Genomic DNA, 18,119 nt, shown 5'->3' with positions numbered 1-18,119 from the left:
TGTCTGACAGGTTAAACTGTTAGTTCTCTGTGTCGGTGACCTCACTGCAGGGGCCAGGCTCCCTGCCCATCTCACACATCCACTGCCACAGCTACCAACTGACAGTTAGTTACCTTCCTCTGCTTTGAAAGGCATGGGTACTCTGCAAGCGGGGAGCCAGAGGGTCACCCAAGGAATACTGACACAATCTGTACCTCTCCCAACCCTTCAGCCTGGGAACGTCTACTTCTTCTGCCAGATAGAGCCTGCACAGGGGAATTGAAGGACCAGGTTCAGGAGGTGGGCTCTATTATGCAGGGAGCCCCAATACTCATGGAGTGCAATTTTCTGAGGTGTTCATGATTTAGTTAGTACAGAATCCAGTAATCTGTAGTAGTGGCACTGGAATGGACAAGATGATCGGATATTGGTCCTTAAATCTTATATAAATTTTGCAATTTTGAACTATACCAGAATGACTAGGGTAGTGGTTCTCAAACTTTTGTACGGTGACCCCTTTCACACAGCAAGCTTCTGAGTATGACCCCTTATAAATGAAAAACACATGTTAATATATTTAACACCATTATAAATGCTGGAGGCGAAGCGGGATTTGGGATGGAGGCTGGCAGTTTGCATCTCCCCCCCATGTAATAACCTCGTGACCCCCTGAGGGGTCCTGACCCCCAGTTTGAGAACCCTGGACTAGCGTGTGTATGTGGAATGAAATCCGCCAATTTATACAGAGCAGCAGCAAAGCACTACCATACCAGTATGCTTCATTCCTGTTTCGGGAGGGACCTTTTCTAGAGGTGAAAGAATAGTTGAGCCTTTCTATACAGTGTGTTTAGGTGGCTTTTTCAAAAGCACTCCATATTGGCCTGACTGCTACCATGTGTAGTGTGTGGTGTGTATCGAATCTATGGTAGGACTTCCACTGAAGTCAGTGGAAGTAGTTAACTCCATTGAACACTCTGGAAAATCTTGCCCTCAACTATCTTGCTGCTCTACTCAGGCAACCAGCAAGGATTCCTACTGCTGTAATGGATTTTTGAAGTACTTGTATTTAATAGCTGACTAAAAGCTACATTGGTACCCAAATACGTCATCGGTAGAGTAGTGTAACTTATCCTTTAAAATTGCAAAGAGGTGGGCTGAAATAATGGCAGCAGCCTGCAGAATTTGGAAGTCTGCTAGTAAGTAGCTGCCCTGTAGAGAGAACAAGAAATTGTGATTGGCACAATCACAGTAAAAGACAAGTGTCTGAGCATAAAACAATTAAGCCAAGAAATGAGGACACAAACTTTCTGCTGTAGTTACAGGGAATTTTGAGTGCATGCATTCATGATAGCAAAGCATTTTCCTCTTAGAATACATCACAGTATAAGAACCAAATTTTAAAGAGAACTTTAATTGTGAAAACAAAAGATCACAGTTCATCTAAACTTCAGAATAAATACTGTGCTAAGCCCTGAAAAATAGGTTAGTATATCAGCAGTTACGGGGGGGGAAAAACAAGTGGAAGGTTTGCTAATTGTTTTTTTTTTTTTTTGTGAAAAGTTCATTCTATTTCCAGTGTAGTATTGCAGTAGTTTGAAGCTAATCTACAAATTAACAGTTGTAGAGTATTTCCTAACCTTAATAGCAAAATCAGAAGAGAAGACCAGACTATCTTTTTTTTTTTTTTTTTTTACACACTTTCACTTTCTTTTAATACTGCAGGAGGAAGAAAGCATGAATAGATTGAAAAAATCATAAGAACTTCATCTATGATTATTTCTCCCCCCCCCCCACGGTTCTGGGAGAGGACCTTGGATACCTTATGTTGAAACTCGGACAAACCTCAAGACTTCACCATCCGCAGGTTCCAGTCACACTATCCAATGTAACTGAGTGTCTAGCAGTAAAATATTTGCAATCATCTGTTTAAAAAGAACATCATTCCTGTAGAAAGATGCATTTAATGTAATGGGCTGTGGATTTTGAAATGTAACAAAACTAACCTTTTATTTTTGTTTTTAAATAGATTGGTAGAACTTTGCCAATCTCTCAACCTTAGCTTAATTTAATGTATTAATCGATCAATGAAAAATAACAAATCTAAAAAAATGCTAGTTGATGAAATGCAGTTTTTATAACTTTTTTTTTTATAAACATGGAAATTCCTGGCAATGCCTGTATATCCCTTAAATTTGGTCATCATGTTAGTTCAGTGGCTACACTGACCGCCCCCCCCCCTCTTTTTTAAAGTCCTCTCAAATAAGGAAATTAGGGGTGGGAAGGAAGTTAAAGTCCATGTAAAGAAACTATATAACTAAGATGTGTTAATGTTCCCAAGAAAGCCCTCATTTATTTGTTGAGGGAGAATCATAGGCAGGCCATGAAATAAGTGTGTTGCCCAATTAAGTGTTCACAATTGGCCTAAGGTAGTGGGGGTAGGTTTTACTATGGTACTTAGTTTTGCAAGACTCACAGAGGCCAGATGTCTGATTTCTTTAGTTCTTGAGCTCTTCTCAATAGGGCAGTGACTGTTTGTTTGGGTTTAAAAAAAAAAAAATACTTTTCTGTTCCTCCGGCCCTAGCTTTCTCTGCTACTATGCAGATTCTTCAGGGTGTAGGTTGGCCTCCATTGCTGAAGATTACTTTATGCTTGGCTCACAATCAAACTTTTATAGCTTTTATGGCTTTTTTTTTTTCTTAGTGGGGCAAAGGGGTGCTTTTGTTTAAGCTACACATACTACTTTCCAGGGTCCAAACACTGGATACGACAGTGTCCCCAATCTCCTTATTGTTGCCGCTGAATGTAAACTCCTGCACAGACAGGGAGATGGGAAAAGAATAGGCAAGTTGATCTAAAGACTCATATCGGAAGCAAAGATGTCAGTATTTTTAGATGGGGAAGGAGCATGTGGAATAACCTACCTGGTATGTGTAACCATTTGAGTCTTTCATCTGCTCTTCATGTAACAGTTGCATTCTAAATTATATTGTGAATATAGGGGGTTCCGAATCCAGCTAAATAAATTTTTTTTTAAAAAATGTCATGTCTAGTATACTATACTGTTCTAAAGTGTTTTTGTTTTGTTTTGTTTTTTTCCCCCCCGTTTCGTTGTGGAATGCAAATGACCACCACCAGAGCATACCTCTAAGAGGGTAAACTGATGCTTTCATTAGTGTACCAAAATGTATTAGAGAGGGAAGGTTAATGTCTACATAGACTAGCTTTTTGCCCTCTTTGTTCAAAATAACTTTAAATGTCCTAAATTGCTCTCCTTGCACTGAATAGAAACACTCCCATGTTCCATTTGTATTTTTGTTTAGGGTATAGAAGAAAGTGAAGAGCAATTACCCCAGTTTTTTAAAACCATCTTACCAATGTCTAACATTTAAAAACAAAAACTCTGGCTGCCTGTCCTTAACCAAGAGAGTTGTTGTGTGGTGTGTTTAAATACCAGTGGCTGTAAATGCATAGCAGGATTGCTTGACCACTCTGTAGTGTGCAAATAGAACATGGTAAGTTTAGACTTCTGTTTAGAACGACTTACTTCTAGAAATCTGACATCTCTCCACTTTTTAAACACTGCATCTTACCCTCTCCAAAATAGCTTCTGCTTTGCTGTTGGAAGCTGTCATATTTTATAGGCACTGCTTTTAATTTAATTCTTCTTGGCTCTCAAGATAGCTTTTATAGAGGAGCGGTACTATTCATGACTTAGTTCCTCCCAGATAAAAATAGTGTAGATAGATTTGCCAATTCATAGATGGCCTCTGGTGATCAGCTACCATCTCGGGCACAATTTACAAACCTATTTTAATGCACTTCAGTTAATGCTGTTTTTATCTTCTTGTACAAACTGCCTTAACTTCCAGTACCTTTCTCCTATACACACACTCACTCTTCCAAAATACTACTAGAGGTGAAATTCTGAAACGCTTTTCAGATATCAGCTATTAAATGGTATTGCATTAAAGCTAAATGTAAGAGTCTTTTTGCTTCTACTGGACCTCTTTGAAAGGGTCTCCTATTGGCATGTGATGGCTTTCTTTGGTACCATAGTGTAAATTTTGAATAGTCACTTTATTAAATGGTGAATCTCCACAATGGATAGAAAAACTTCAGTTAAGATTTTTGTCATGGCATCTAACTTTGCCTCCCGTGTTTAAACTGCAAGCCTCTTTTGAACAGATAAAAGGATATGATGACAGTTTCGTTAAAAGGGTTGTCATTGTTAGCTGTCCAGTTCCAGGTAAAAAGAGTATATATTTATTAAGGCTAACAGTATTTTCTGAATACTTGAAGCTCCAGCTGTCTCCCACCTGTGACTTGGAACAGTTAGTGACTCTTAAAAGTACTTGGAAAGAAGTCTGTATTTTAGTAAGTAGAAGGGAGTTTGACTGCGCATAAGTGCAGTGGTAAATGGACCTCTTGTAAAGGGTGGTCTTTGGCCTTTATATAGTAAAACCTGAATTCTCTCACCTTTTTAAATGAAGAAATGTTGTGTTAGATAACTGCTTCTACAGAGCCAAAAGACTCTACCATAGATTTGAGTGTCAGACTGTTCACTTGGCATTTTTAATCTCTGAAACAGAGTATTTTGGAAATACTGAAAAATTAGTTGTCTTGGAATTGTGATCAGTGAAAGGAGGTAAAGGAAACAAAGCAAACTTACTGATATTTTCTTAGGAATATGTAAGTGGGGATGTAAACTGGCCTTTCAGAGAGTTTGGTTATCCAGTGAATTAACGGAACTTGAGAATGTGGATTTTTAAACGTATTTGACAATGTCTAAGATTTGGATCTCTGGGATGGAGAGGGTATTCTTACAAATACTCATTACTGGTAAACAAGTTTTATCTCCTCTACATATGGCTCCACTCAACCTGTGGCAGCAAACATGGTGCTAGTGACCAGTTTCTCTGCACCCCTCTGCCATCCCCATATGCACTTCTGTAAATGCCAGTATTGCCTCCATAAATGGTTTCAAAAGCAAAATCCTCAAGTGTTGCTAAATGAAACCTGTGACTTCTCTCACAGAAAAGTCCTGTCTGTTTGAAAAAGGATAATTGTAGATGCCGTATGCATATATAAATATATTGGATAAGTTATAAATGTAAGTTTACTCTGATTAATAAAGAAACTTAAATCTATACAGTTTTCTTTGTCTAATTGGCTAAACTGCTAAAGGCTTTTATCTCTGGGATTTCAGTATCAAGGTGAAGGGGAGCTGCAGCCTTGCTTAATGGCTACTCTAACAACCAAGCAAAGGGCCACAGTGCCTTCAGCAGGTTCTACAGAACACCTGGCGAAAGGGGTAGCTATTGAAGCTGAATGCCAGATGAGATTTATTACAGGCCCACAGTATGATTAGAAGAGGTAGTAAATGTACTGTCATAATGAAGCCAGTAGCTATGATGGGCCTAGAAGCCTTGGATTTGTTTAACCATTTTTAGCACTGGATCATGCAAGTAAACTAGTCTAGTCTTGTCTTGTGGGGTTTTTTATTATAAATAAAACACTCAGATTTTATTTATGCTCTAACTGCAGGGCCTAGGCAGCCTATGATATCTGCCAGCTCTGATTTAAAAGTTGCCTTCATTGTTAAAAGCTGTGAATCCTAAACATTTAAATGAAGTCTGTAAATTGATCTTTTTAAGATGGTAAAAGTAAAATCTTTGATGTGTAAATTGTTTAAAGCTAGCTAATATACTGAATCCAAGGATTTGGTATCTCTGGAAATCTGTTAAAAATACTGATGTGCCCCTTGTGGTATGCATTTAGGATGTTCCAATCTTGTTGACTGATTCTGCTTTTTAATAGCCAGAGCCTGCGGTCTCATTCCATTTTAATAAGCAGTGGGGTTTCGACTACTCAAAGCCCTGGACTTGGAGAGTGGTAGAACTTCATCTCTCCACCTTACTGCACATGTGCTTAACCTGCTGTACTTGCATATTTCTCCTACACAAACGAACAACTTGCTTACACCTGAGTTCACGTTTTAATGCAGCAATATTCTTTCATATGTATGGTTCTTCAAGTGATGGTCCCTATTGTATTCTACTGAGGGTTTACACATGTACACCATGCGTCTGGAGCCAGAGAATTTAAAAGTAGTAGCGTCCATTGGTCTGCTCATGTGCTCTGAACTCCCCTCATGGTTTAATCTGAAGTCATAAGGGCTAGGGTGGACCGACTGCATCTCCCGTTCCTTCTCACTGCCCCATGGTCCAGGTCAGAATGAGTGGTGTCCATTTGCTTGTGACACATTTTGTTAAACTTGTATATAGTTTTTTTAACATGTTTACTGTTTTTATTTTACTATTTTATTAAGTAGTCTCTAGTAGCTTTAGAGTAGAATTGTTTGGGGGCCTGTCTTTTTTGTCTCTATACCCATATGCAGGTGTACTTGACTGTGCCGAAGATCCCTCGCTGCCTCTACAGCGTGGGAGAGGGCCATGTTGCATCCAGGTGCAAGCTGTACCTGAAGGTTGACTCTCCACCTAAAGAAACATCTCACGGAAGTTGCCATGAGGCCCTGGATCCAGGCTGGGGAACCTTCCTGGTACGTCAGCCTGAGACAGTCAAGTGCCCCTGCTGCTACGGAATCAGAGTCCAGGACCAGCAGTACCAACACTATAGATCCTGTGCTGGGGTCTAGTCAAGAGGCAAGGAAGCACGATCATAACCATTCCTCCAAGACCAAGAAAGGAGACTTTCTCCTTCCACTTCCTCCAGTCATGGTGAGAGAGCACGTGCCAAGCCCCATAAGCATGAGAAGAAGTCCCACAGGAGAATTGATCTGTTGGTACCAGGGATGGAACTGGTGATGCTGACAGCATTAGTGCCCCATAAGATGACGCCTTTCCACTGTGGGGAAGTCCACCACTTTGGCACTAGTACCAAGTATGGAGAAAGTGCCCTTAGCTCTTGGGAGACTGGAGAGGGCACCAGATCCCCAGGACGTGTTTGCGCTGGGAGACCTAACCTCTCTATGCTTGTCTAGACCCTCCACTTCTAGGAGATAGTACCTTCCCCTATAGACATGCCACACTTGGCCTATCATTTACCTCCTGCTCCAGCAATCCACATGCTTCTGATGGTGCCACCCTATAGAACTTGTTTCAGAGTTCTCATCTTCAGATGAGTCAGATAAGGAACATGGTCCGTCCATCACATACTGCCATCAGGACTACTAAAGGAAGCAATCTACACCATGGCACTATATCCTCAGCTGCAGCTGCTTCAGAGCCATTGGTTTCCCACACCACGGGGGTCCTTCTCAGCACCCTCTGGATCAATCATGCTGGCCCTATTGGGGACCTTGGCCACAATCCTCATCATCGGAACCCACACATTCAGCAAGGGAGAAGTCTCCAGTTTCCTTGTCCTGCATGCCTTCCAGCAAATGCTCAGAACCGGCGATAGAGGAATAGCTGCTCAGCCTGGTTCCGATGGTACCAACAGAGCAAGGCAGAGGTTTCAGTCTTCCTCTCGGGATGTGGCACTTGTTTTGGTGTCCTCTTCACTCCCTGGTGACTTCTGCCAGTTTCAGGATCTCCGAAGGAGAGTGGCAGAGGAGCTTTACATCCCACTGGAGGAGGTACAGAATACCCAACACCAGCTCCTGGACATGCTTTATTCATTGGCACCGGGTAAAGTTGAGCTACTCATCAACGACACTCTACTTAAGCCGCCCAGGACAGTTTGGCACACACCAGCTGTGTGTACACCTACTCCAAGTAATCATAGAGGGTTAACTGGTGGTGAAGACTTCGCTGCATCCTCAGCTGATTGAAGTGGACACTTCTGCATGGTCCATGGCCAGAGGTATAGTTTGTGGCAGGAATTGTTGTGGCCCCACACCTCTGATTTCCACAGGGAAGTACAAAATATTACCTAAGATCTGCCTTTCAACAAATCCCATCTTTTAACCAAAAAATACTATTCCTTGCACACCCTCAAGGATTCCAGAGCTACAGTGCATTCCCTGGGTATTTACATGCCTGCATGGAAGTTCCAGTTCTACTACCCACCTACACAATGCTACAGGACCAAGCAGCTCTTCCATCAGAGGCCCTATGAACTGCCACACAAGCATCAGAAAACTTACAGATCACACCCTCAGGGACCATCTTTGCATTCTTCCTCCTCCCAGGTGCAACTATCAGAGAACCAATATTTCTGAAAAACTCTTGAGAGCAGTCCACCACAATGCCTACTGCATACAAGCACCCCACCCCTTTCAGGAGTCATCTGTATTCTTCTTTTCAGCTTGGAGTGCAATAACAGATGAGTGCTAAATGTCATCCACCATGGCTATAAGATAGGTCAGCACACTACCTCATCCACAGCCCCCAGTCCTGATCCCTTTCCTAGGATCAATCTCACAACAGCATCCTCACCTAAGAGGTATGTTCCTTGCTGTCTTGCTCCTCTCTGCAGTATGTCCCTCTGGAATATTCAGGAACTAGGTTCTATTCAGCTTACTTCCTAATAGCCAAGAAAAAGGGCAGATGGATACCTATCATGGACCTTTGTTTTTTCAATCTATTCTTCCTAAAGCTAGGATTGCTGCTAGTGTTACCATCTGAAATCATCCCCTCATTAGAAAAAGGCATGTGCTTTAAAGCTCTTGATATGGAGGATGCCTGCTTTCACATAGACGTACACCTGGCCCACAGACGGTTCCTGAGGTTTATGGTCAGCTCACAAAATTTCCAGGACAGAATTTTCCCCTTTTGGGACTTACCATGGCTCCCAGTGTGTTCACCAAGGGTTTCGCGGTGGCAGCTCACATAAGATGTTATGGAGTTATTGTATTCCCACATCTCGACAACTGGCTTCTGCCAGAACAAACAAGAAGCTTGGGCCTCAACCTCTGTTGCTGGACTTCCTTTCTTCTGTAGAGGTCAGTATCAAAACCGAAAAGTCAATCTTACAAAACGTAGGCACGGTGTAGGTTTTAAGGGCCACCATCAACGCGGTCACGGCTCATGCCTACCTACCATGACTTTGCAAGAACTCTAACTCTGCAAGAACTGATGTCAGTCACGGCCAGGACTTACCTCTGCCTCCTGGGTCACGTGGCCTTGGGCACGTCTATCTCACTGCCTTTCTTCTTCACTTTCGCCACCTCAAGATGTGGCCCTGGAAGGTTTACTTGCCAATTCATCATACTTTTCAGAGTAGCAGCCGTGTTAGTCTGTATTCGCAAAAAGAAAAGAAGTACTTGTGGCACCTTAGAGACTAACAAATTTATTAGAGCATAAGCTTTCGTGAGCTACAGCTCACTTCATCGGATGCATTTGGTGGAAAAAACAGAGGAGAGATTTATATACACACACACAGAGAACATGAAACAATGGGTTTATCATACACACTGTAAGGAGAGTGATCACTTAAGATAAGCCATCACCAACAGCAGGGGGGGGAAGGAGGAAAACCTTTCATGGTGACAAGCAGGTAGGCTAATTCCAGCAGTTAACAAGAATATCAGAGGAACAGTGGGGGGTGGGGTGGGAGGGAGAAATACCATGGGGAAATAGTTTTACTTTGTGTAATGACTCATCCATTCCCAGTCTCTATTCAAGCCTAAGTTAATTGTATCCAGTTTGCAAATTAATTCCAATTCAGCAGTCTCTCGTTGGAGTCTGTTTTTGAAGCTTTTTTGTTGAAGTATAGCCACTCTTAGGTCTGTGATCGAGTGACCAGAGAGATTGAAGTGTTCTCCAACTGGTTTTTGAATGTTATAATTCTTGACGTCTGATTTGTGTCCATTCATTCTTTTAGGTAGAGACTGTCCAGTTTGGCCAATGTACATGGCAGAGGGGCATTGCTGGCACATGATGGCATATATCACATTGGTAGATGCGCAGGTGAACGAGCCTCTGATAGTGTGGCTGATGTGATTAGGCCCTATGATGGTGTCCCCTGAATAGATATGTGGACAGAGTTGGCAACGGGCTTTGTTGCAAGGATAGGTTCCTGGGTTAGTGGTTCTGTTGTGTGGTGTGTGGTTGCTGGTGAGTATTTGCTTCAGATTGGGGGGCTGTCTGTAAGCAAGGACTGGTCTATCTCCCAAGATCTGAGAGAGCGATGGCTCGTCCTTCAGGATAGGTTGTAGATCCTTGATGATGCGTTGGAGGGGTTTTAGTTGGGTGGATCTCAGGCTCACAGCTCCTCTTCCCCCTCCCCCCCATCTTCCCTGACCCATTTAACGCATACCAGCTTAATTTTATATTCTAGGGGTTTTTTAACCAGTCCTGTAGTACTAAGACCAATGCTTTATAAAAGTAGGAGCAGGTTACAGTACCCCTCTTACAGTACCTCTTATCAACCACATTTATAGTCTCTCAAGCTCTGGTGCTTGTGACAGGCTCTCTTTTCTACAAACCCACCAATTTAGTCTCTAATTTTTCATTCATCAGGCCCCTAGCGGTGCGGGGGAGGGGATAACGTGCCCTCCTGTCTTCCCGTCCTCTACTGGCTGGAGAAGGATGGTCTAACCTGTCAATCACACCTAACTCCTCCTCATTCGCTGTTTCCAAGCTGCCCCCGCCTCTTCCTCGCGGCCTTTTAAACGCGGTTAGGGGCACAGCCGACAGCCTCGTCATTAGGCCACATCCGTTGCTCCCCGCTCCACCAATCCCCGGAGCTTGAGAAATTGTCCATCATCTCCAGCGACGCACTTACGTACGCGTGACGTCAGACACCACCCAGGAAGCTCCGCCTATTTATGCTGAACTCGGCTCTTAAGGGGAAAAGCAATTTCAAGATGGCGGCCGCGCAGCTAACAATGGGGAGTCGGGGGCTTGGGCCTGAGCGGGGCGGCCGCCGCGCCTGAGGGGAAGTGGAGCGGGCTCCGGCCGGGCAGGACTGAGGAGGCGGGGGCGGCAGCGGGCCGAAGGGGGAGTGGGGTGCCGTGAAGGGAGTCGGGCCGGGCCCGAGAGAGAAGGAAGTGGGGGGTGGGCGAGGCCTGAGGGGATCCCGGGTGGGAGGGGGCGAGGCCTGAGGGCTGCCTGGGTAGGGTCCGAGGGGAGCCCCGGTCTCTCCCTCTTCGGTGTCCTGGCCATGGTGGGGTCGGCGTGAGGAGCCGGTGAACGGCGGCGGCCCCCCTCGGTCCCCGGCCCATGGTGCTGCCCCCCTGCCCCATGGCGGAGTTCGTGGTGCCGCGGCACAGCGCGGTGATGGAGCGGCTCCGCCGGCGCATAGAGCTGTGCCGGCGGCACCACAGCGCCTGCGAGTCCCGCTACCAGGCCGTGTCCCCAGAGCGCCTGGAGCTGGAGCGCCAGCAAACCTTCGCTTTGCACCAGCGCTGCCTGCAGGCCAAGGCCAAGCGGGCCGGGAAGCACCGCCAGCCTCCCCCGGCGCCGCCGCCGCCGCCGCCCGCCGCTCCTCCTCCTGCTGCTGCTGTGGTTGCGGGCAACGCCGACAGGACTGGAGCCAACGGCCTCGACACTGATGCCGCGAGCGGCGAGCAGCACGGCCGCAGCAGTGCCTTGATCGCGGTAAGGAGCTGCTCGTTCCCGAGCGGGCCCCGAGGTCGGGGTGGATGAGAGAGTGCCCAGCTACTTCCCTGTCCAGGCTGGGAGGGGAGAGGAGAGGAACCCTCCAGCCCTTCTAGCGTTGGAATCGTGGCCCATACTGGCAGGAGGTAGTCTTACATGGCTAGGTCCCTGTGCAGTCCCTGCTGAAACTTAGTGGTTGGGTATTCCTGCCCTGACTGCCATCCTCCTGCATTGACAGCGCATGCAGAAGCGGCCAGCAACGGATATGGAAGGGACAGGAGTAACTTCCATTTAGAACAATCGCAGATGTTTTAGCAGCTTAGAATTGTGCTCCAGGTAGCCTGGTTATTTGTGGTTCTGGCAAATTGACTCATAGTTGTCTCTGTAGGAGCAACCCGGGTAGTTCTTGTTCTGTGACCGTTTTCATAGTTGTATTGGAAGTGAACAAGAAGGGAGATCGAAGCTGTCAGGCGTTGGTCAGCGGTTCTAGTTGGTTGGTAAAGGCAGTTCTTACTAACTAGACGTTTTCTGCTTTTCAAAATAGTGACATCCATTAATACTACACCACACTGCAAAGAAGTAAGTGAAGTGGTGCTAAAAAAGTAGCTGATTATTTGCCACTTTTTCTGCTGGATTTGAGCTAATATTGGCCAATACAGTGATCCCACTCCACCCATTTAAAAATGGCTTGATTTTCAAAAGGATAATTTCTCTCTTCTCACTAGCACTACTGGTTGTGATGGTGTACTGTAAAATAATGTTTTATGTTCATCAGTATAGGTGGTGGTTAATTTGTTCTGGGCTCTTTTTAAGGTGGTATATATGATGGGGCCAGGGAGCAGGGAAATGCAGTGTAGCAGAACAACTTTTAAAAAGTGACCTAGTGTCTTCATAAAAAAGTAAAGTTTCTAAACTGTACCCGAAGTCCATCATAAAACTATTATCCTGAGCTCCTTTCAAGATGCCTCTTGGCTTTAATTGGGCACCTTTCCAGTTATATGCATATTTAACATCACATTTTTATGTAAGATAAATGGCTTGGAGGAATATTCACCAGGACCCATTTATAGATGGTTGATTGAAGTCACAGCCAAAAGCAGTAGTCAGAAAGTTGTCTTTAACTTGCCTTTGGGATTTGGAAGTGAATTCTCCAAGGGTAAAATCTGGCGTGTTGGAAGTATCAGTGAGCTGTTTAATTTATTTATTTATTTATTTAAAACAAACAAACAAAAGCTTTTGTGTTATGCAGGCCACACTGAAGTTGTGGAATGCAGTGTAGTTTGTTTGGCTTCCTGAGCACTGATCAAATCTAGATACATAAGAGGGCCTGATTTGCCATTTTTTTACACCTTGTATAATGATTTATCCAAGTGGAAAAAAGTAAAATGCTATCAAATCAGAAATGTCTAGTTGCAGCAATGGTAGCATTTTATGCTCACTGTGTACGGGAGTATATGACTACATAAGACAGGAAGAATCAGTCACAATGAATTAGCCTTTAGTATGCCTATGATTACAAACTTGCATTTTTCATGATTGTAGTGTGAACTTGAGTGAATCGTTATTTTATCTCATAAGTGGTGGGGACGCGTCTTTCTGATGATTCCTTTGGATCTTTGTGTATACCTTTCCCCTTCTGAAGGAAAAAATCCTTATTATTGAGTCAAAAACTTCACACAGTAGAAGAGGAGAAAAATCCTTGAAAGAAGGAACAATTTGTACTTCCTTAATGAGAATATCTATATCACTTAAGGGAAACTTCACTTAGCAGGCTGGGTCTTGAATGAATGAACCCAGGATTTAAATGCCTGTTTTGTTGATCATAAAATTAAGGCTTCTGCTTGCTTTGCATCTGGACTTCAAGGATTCACGCTTGTGGCTCGTTCAGCTCGTTAGATTAACACACTGAATGCACTTGCCTAGCACACTTCTTCATACTGAACCTCTGAAAAACTGTCTTGATTCACTGCTGACATTTCTTTTAAGTTGCTCTGTATGTGGATTTCATCTCATTAGCTTGCATTATAATGAAGACTCTAAATTCCACAAAAACATTGTGGTTTGGAAGTGCACTGTGCATCTGGGGAAGCCCTTCTTGTACAGGAAGCTGCCTCCAACTGTTGATTTACACAAAGAGGAGGCCTTTAGTGTATGAATGACTGTTCCTTATGCTGGCCTGTTGCTTCTTTCCTAGTATACATGATTGTAAGATAAGTTGCTGCTACTGCTTCATCTTGTTACTTGGTTATATAGTTGGATTACTTAGTAATTCAACTAAAACAATCCCTTTTTATATGTTGCTTATTTCAGTTCTTTGGTGTAGTCTGTATTACTTTAACGCAGATCCTGATGTTTCACCACCAAATATCAAAACTGAGCATGCTGTGTGTGGGAGGGGGTGGAGTATTGTCTGGAATGTTCACTAAACCTTTGGTTTCACGATAAAATTATTTTGTGTTAAATTATTTTGGGCATGTTCCTTTCAAAATAATGCATGTTAAGCCATTAACCAGGTAATACATCAGCCAATGCAGCTGCTGAGCTACATGGAACTTTTTTGAAAGAGATCCATATAAAACATTTTCTAGAAGGCTTTGCTCTGTGTAGTGCTACTTTCATTTAAAGCTAATGAAACATTGATGTTGGTCTAAAAAAGGAAAAAAAGCCACTCATAATAATGCAGGTTAGCTGCCAAACTGTATAGCATCTGATGACCTATAATGAAAGGACATTTCTGAACAGCTGTATTTATTTGCTTGTGAATTCCAAGATGCTGTGTGTACTCGATAGCAGTTCAGAATAGTAAAAGGGGAGCAATGGGAGCACCTTCATTTCTTTTTTGGCATTTTATGTGGTGGTGATCCTCACATGGGACAAAGTTAAAAGTCAAGTGCTTTGTCCGATAGTTATTTCTTTGTCTGGTTTCAGGGTCTAAAACAATCTTGGGGCATAAACAGAAGTGTGGGTCACTTTAATCCTTTGTTTGTTTGCCAGGATGAATATGCCGTGATGCAGAAATACTTCTAGCTGAGGGTGTGTGCAACCGAAACTTGTCCTCCAGTTTAAAAAAAAAAAAAAAAAGGAAATGATGCTTAGTTTCCTCTTTTCCTTAATGTGAGGCTGTTTTTAAAGTTTTAAAATTTCCTTTAAATAGAAACATCAGATTTCCATTTCAGTCTTAACTATTTTCTGCCTTATGAAGACAAGTGTTAGTATTTAGATAACTGGGTGTCCCTCATGCTAATCCTGTGTTTCAGAAACCTAGACATTATAGGTCATATAGCACACCTCCTCTTTTCCTAATTTCCAGCCAAGTCTGCTGCTTTCAGTTTCTTCCAGTGTTTTAAGGTAAACTTGCTTGTAAATGTCTGTGGTCTGTGTGTGGTGGTGGTGGGGTTTCTTCGATTTCCCTAGAAAGACCTTAAAGTAAACACAAAATCTCACTATTAGGAAGTTTCTTCCTGATATAGATTTGGGAAGAATTCAAAGATTTGGATTTTTATCTCCACTGCTTATTTCATGTTGTGCTCTCCTAGCCAGGTTTCAGAGTAGCAGCCGTGTTAGTCTGTATTCGCAAAAAGAACAGGAGTACTTGTGGCACCTTAGAGACTAACAAATTTATTTGAGCATAAGCTTTCGTGAGCTACCATTCACTTCATCGGATGCATTCGGTGGAAAATACACCATCATTAAACAGACCTGCTTACACATTTCTTATGACTTGCTTTCATCAGTGAACAGTTATTGTACAGGTGATTACTTTTTCTAATCTTGCCTCAAAACCGAGAATGGTATTTCTACAGTGGCCAGGAAAGCTCAGTTTGATTGTCTGTTATGGGAAAGATTCTTGTTAAATCTTAAGAGCACACAATATAGTCTTTCGCAGCTGAGCAGCTAGTTGGGTGTGATGTGAAGAGATGTTGTTATACTTAAAATGACCTCTCTGCTCTGTTTAGCCCCAGTGAAGTAAAGGTGTCCTAGATTAGAGCTCTGTGTGGGATTATTTTTTTTAATCCCGCTCCTGTCCTGCCCTGCAATACCCGCTCCCACTCGCTCCTGCATTGTTTCTTGCATTTTTATCCCGCTCCCACCTGCAGAAACCTAGATTCTGCAAAAGGGACAGATTCCCCGTGCTACTACAAACAACAAGCCCCAGAATCGTCAGTTAATATATTGTGTACATATAAATAAACAGAATTCAGACACAAATTTTACCACTAAAAGAATAAAATAAATCTTGCTTAAACATGTTAAAAAAACAACAACTTTAACTCCTGTTAAAATAGACATCAAATCTTTCTATCCCTTGCTTAAATTTAAATATTAAAACCTTTATTTTAAAAAAGGAAAAACTTGCTTTACATTGCTGAAATTCTCTTTATGACAAACCGAGAGATTGTTTTCATGCAAATTACCACAGTGTGTGGGGTATTTTTTTTTTTTTTCTGTTTACAACAAAGTACATTTTTACCTGTTCCTATGGCAGTGGGTCCTCCAGGATTTATGGGATCCAGGTCCCACTGCAGGGCTCTATTGCAGGTAAAAGACGAAGAGTTTTAAGCAAAAATAAGATCGACACAGAGTAAAATAAAGTGGGGAAAACTGTATCTGTGTCCTGACTTTCAGATCTAGAGTAGTAGCAGAAAATAAATGAAGTATTGTCTGGGTTGGACTAGCAAGGGTTCCTAGCAGTGTTACCTCTAATTTTTGACAGGCTGTATGCACAAAAAGTTGCTGTGCAAATATTTGTGTGCGCAGTGTTTCGCTGTGTGCACGGGGTTTAGGATCTGTGTGCGCGCGCACACACCCATAGTTTAGAGGGAACAGTGGTTCCTAGTGTTGCAGTTTGACTTATTTGAAACCTTTTTTTTGTGGCGGGGGGGGAGGGGCTGCATTAGCTCTGTGCGTGGATGTCAGAAATGTGTGTTAATTATTTTTTTGGCCCCAAAATAGCAAAATATGACTAACTCTGCAATACTCTACTATAACAGTGTAGTGCTGTCTCACCATAATTACACCATTGCCATCATCTGCTGACAAGTCTGATAGTTTGTTGCCAAACAACTCAAGCAGGTTTTTTGTCTGCTTTTTCTTGGCACAAATTATTGCGGTGTGCTTAAAACACTTTTTTATTGGATTGCTAAGGCCTGCAGTGGTGTTTCCTAAACTGTAAAGAACTGGGAGTGATCAGTGCTGCTGAAGTTCAACTTAGGTGGAGAACCTAGCATTGCTGCTAAAAGCATGGCAGTTTTGATTCAGCAGAACAGTTCCTGTAGCAGAAGCTGCCTTTTGTGAATAATACAGGTGCTTACATTTTTATACATACACATCTGTAGCTGTTCTTCACTACAGCATGCTGCCTCCCAAACACACACATTTTTTGGAATGAAAGTAGAAGTCACGTTAAAATTAGTCCAGTGTTGTGGTTCTCTGACAGCCTGGTGAGCATTCTAGGGTATGGGAACAGATTTGGTAATAAAATGCTTTCCTTGAAAGAAGCAGAACATAGTTATACAAGCTGTTTATATTTCAGTCATCAAGTGAGTAGAGAAATTCCTAATGTATGGTATTAACAAGAAAATCATTTTAAATACTCTGTATTTACTCCCAGACCATGACCTCTGATAATGTATCTATTTCCATCTCACGAGGTTACCTCTTGAGTGAGATTCAGCCATTGCCCAAGCAGACGGGGACTGTCGTCTTATATGTTTATACAGGACCTAGCACAATGGGACTTTGATCTCAGCTGGAGCTTGTAGGCACTACTAAAATAGTAATACTTCTAAAAATATTTGGCATCATTTGCTCATAACTTTGGTTTGGCACAGGGAGATAAACACTGATTTCTTAGAGCATGCTTATTACTAACTTGTTGATTTTGGGGAAAACTACATTGCAGTATTTTTTCTAGATCAGTACATCAGTACATTTTCTAGATCTATACTAGACTATACATACATCAGATAGCTGTAGCTCACGAAAGCTTATGCTCAAATAAATGTGTTAGTCTCTAAGGTGCCACAAGTACTCCTTTTCTTTTTGCGAATACAGACTAACACGGCTGCTACTCTGAAACCTGACACACAAAATAAACACACAAAACACAAATTTTTATTAACCGTCAAGTCTAATACTCAATATTAGTATAACAAAGTACAGAATTTTCAAAAATAGGATTTGACTATCCTTTTAATATCTAATGTAGTTAGATTAGGAGACTGTCACTACTATTTTGAAATTACTGTTAAATGTGAGAGCCACACTTTATTTCTAGTCTCCAACTTAATAATGTTGAAGTAAAGCTGATCTACATAATGGATGCCAATTTGAAATCTAAACAGTTTCAGATAATGATTAAAAGTCAGGTACTACAGTGGGTCTCTGCTAATTTTTGTGACTTTTGCAATAACATTTTCCTGTTTTAAAAAACGCTTTTTCCCTGTTGCTGTGAGAGACATGGTCAAACAGGAAACTGAGTATATACGGAAAATACTATCAAATGTGCGAGGTACACAAACTGAAGAAAGAGGAGTATTTTTCTTAAATCTTTTTGCTGAATAACCCGATGTGATACTTCCAACAATAGTACGTAAAATTCTTTCAGCCAGAAGAGAATTTTTTTCTCCTCGCCA

The 18,119-nt window shown here is 42.4% G+C and overlaps 2 protein-coding genes across 12 annotated transcripts in view; both read left to right on the top strand.

Moving 5' to 3' along the window:
* Positions 1-3,023, top strand: part of CANX (calnexin) — a 59,521-nt gene extending 56,498 nt beyond the window's left edge. For all 8 annotated transcript variants that reach the window (XM_043490896.1, XM_043490895.1, XM_043490894.1 and 5 more), the window contains one exon: positions 1,702-3,023. In XM_043490896.1, the coding sequence (XP_043346831.1) occupies positions 1,702-1,737 (36 nt within the window). In that variant the 3' untranslated portion in view covers positions 1,738-3,023. The remainder of the gene's footprint in view (positions 1-1,701) is intronic.
* Positions 3,024-10,708: 7,685 nt separating this feature from the next.
* The window catches only part of MAML1 (mastermind like transcriptional coactivator 1), a 28,554-nt gene continuing 21,143 nt past the window's right edge, over positions 10,709-18,119 (top strand). For 2 of the 4 annotated variants that reach the window (XM_043490891.1, XM_043490890.1), the window contains exon 1: positions 11,460-11,484. Coding sequence is in view for 2 of the 4 variants with exons in the window: in XM_038414172.2 (XP_038270100.1) it covers positions 11,107-11,484 (378 nt within the window). In the remaining 2 variants the exon portion in view is untranslated. Of the gene's footprint in view, positions 11,485-18,119 lie in introns of all 4 variants that reach the window. The other 2 variants (XM_038414172.2, XM_038414173.2) reach the window with 2 other exon arrangements.

The sequence above is a fragment of the Dermochelys coriacea genome, chromosome 8 (assembly GCF_009764565.3).
Source record: "Dermochelys coriacea isolate rDerCor1 chromosome 8, rDerCor1.pri.v4, whole genome shotgun sequence".
Taxonomy (NCBI): Eukaryota; Metazoa; Chordata; order Testudines; family Dermochelyidae; genus Dermochelys; species Dermochelys coriacea.
The sequence above is the reverse complement of the archived record's forward strand: the minus strand, read 5'-3'. Positions and strand labels throughout refer to the sequence as shown.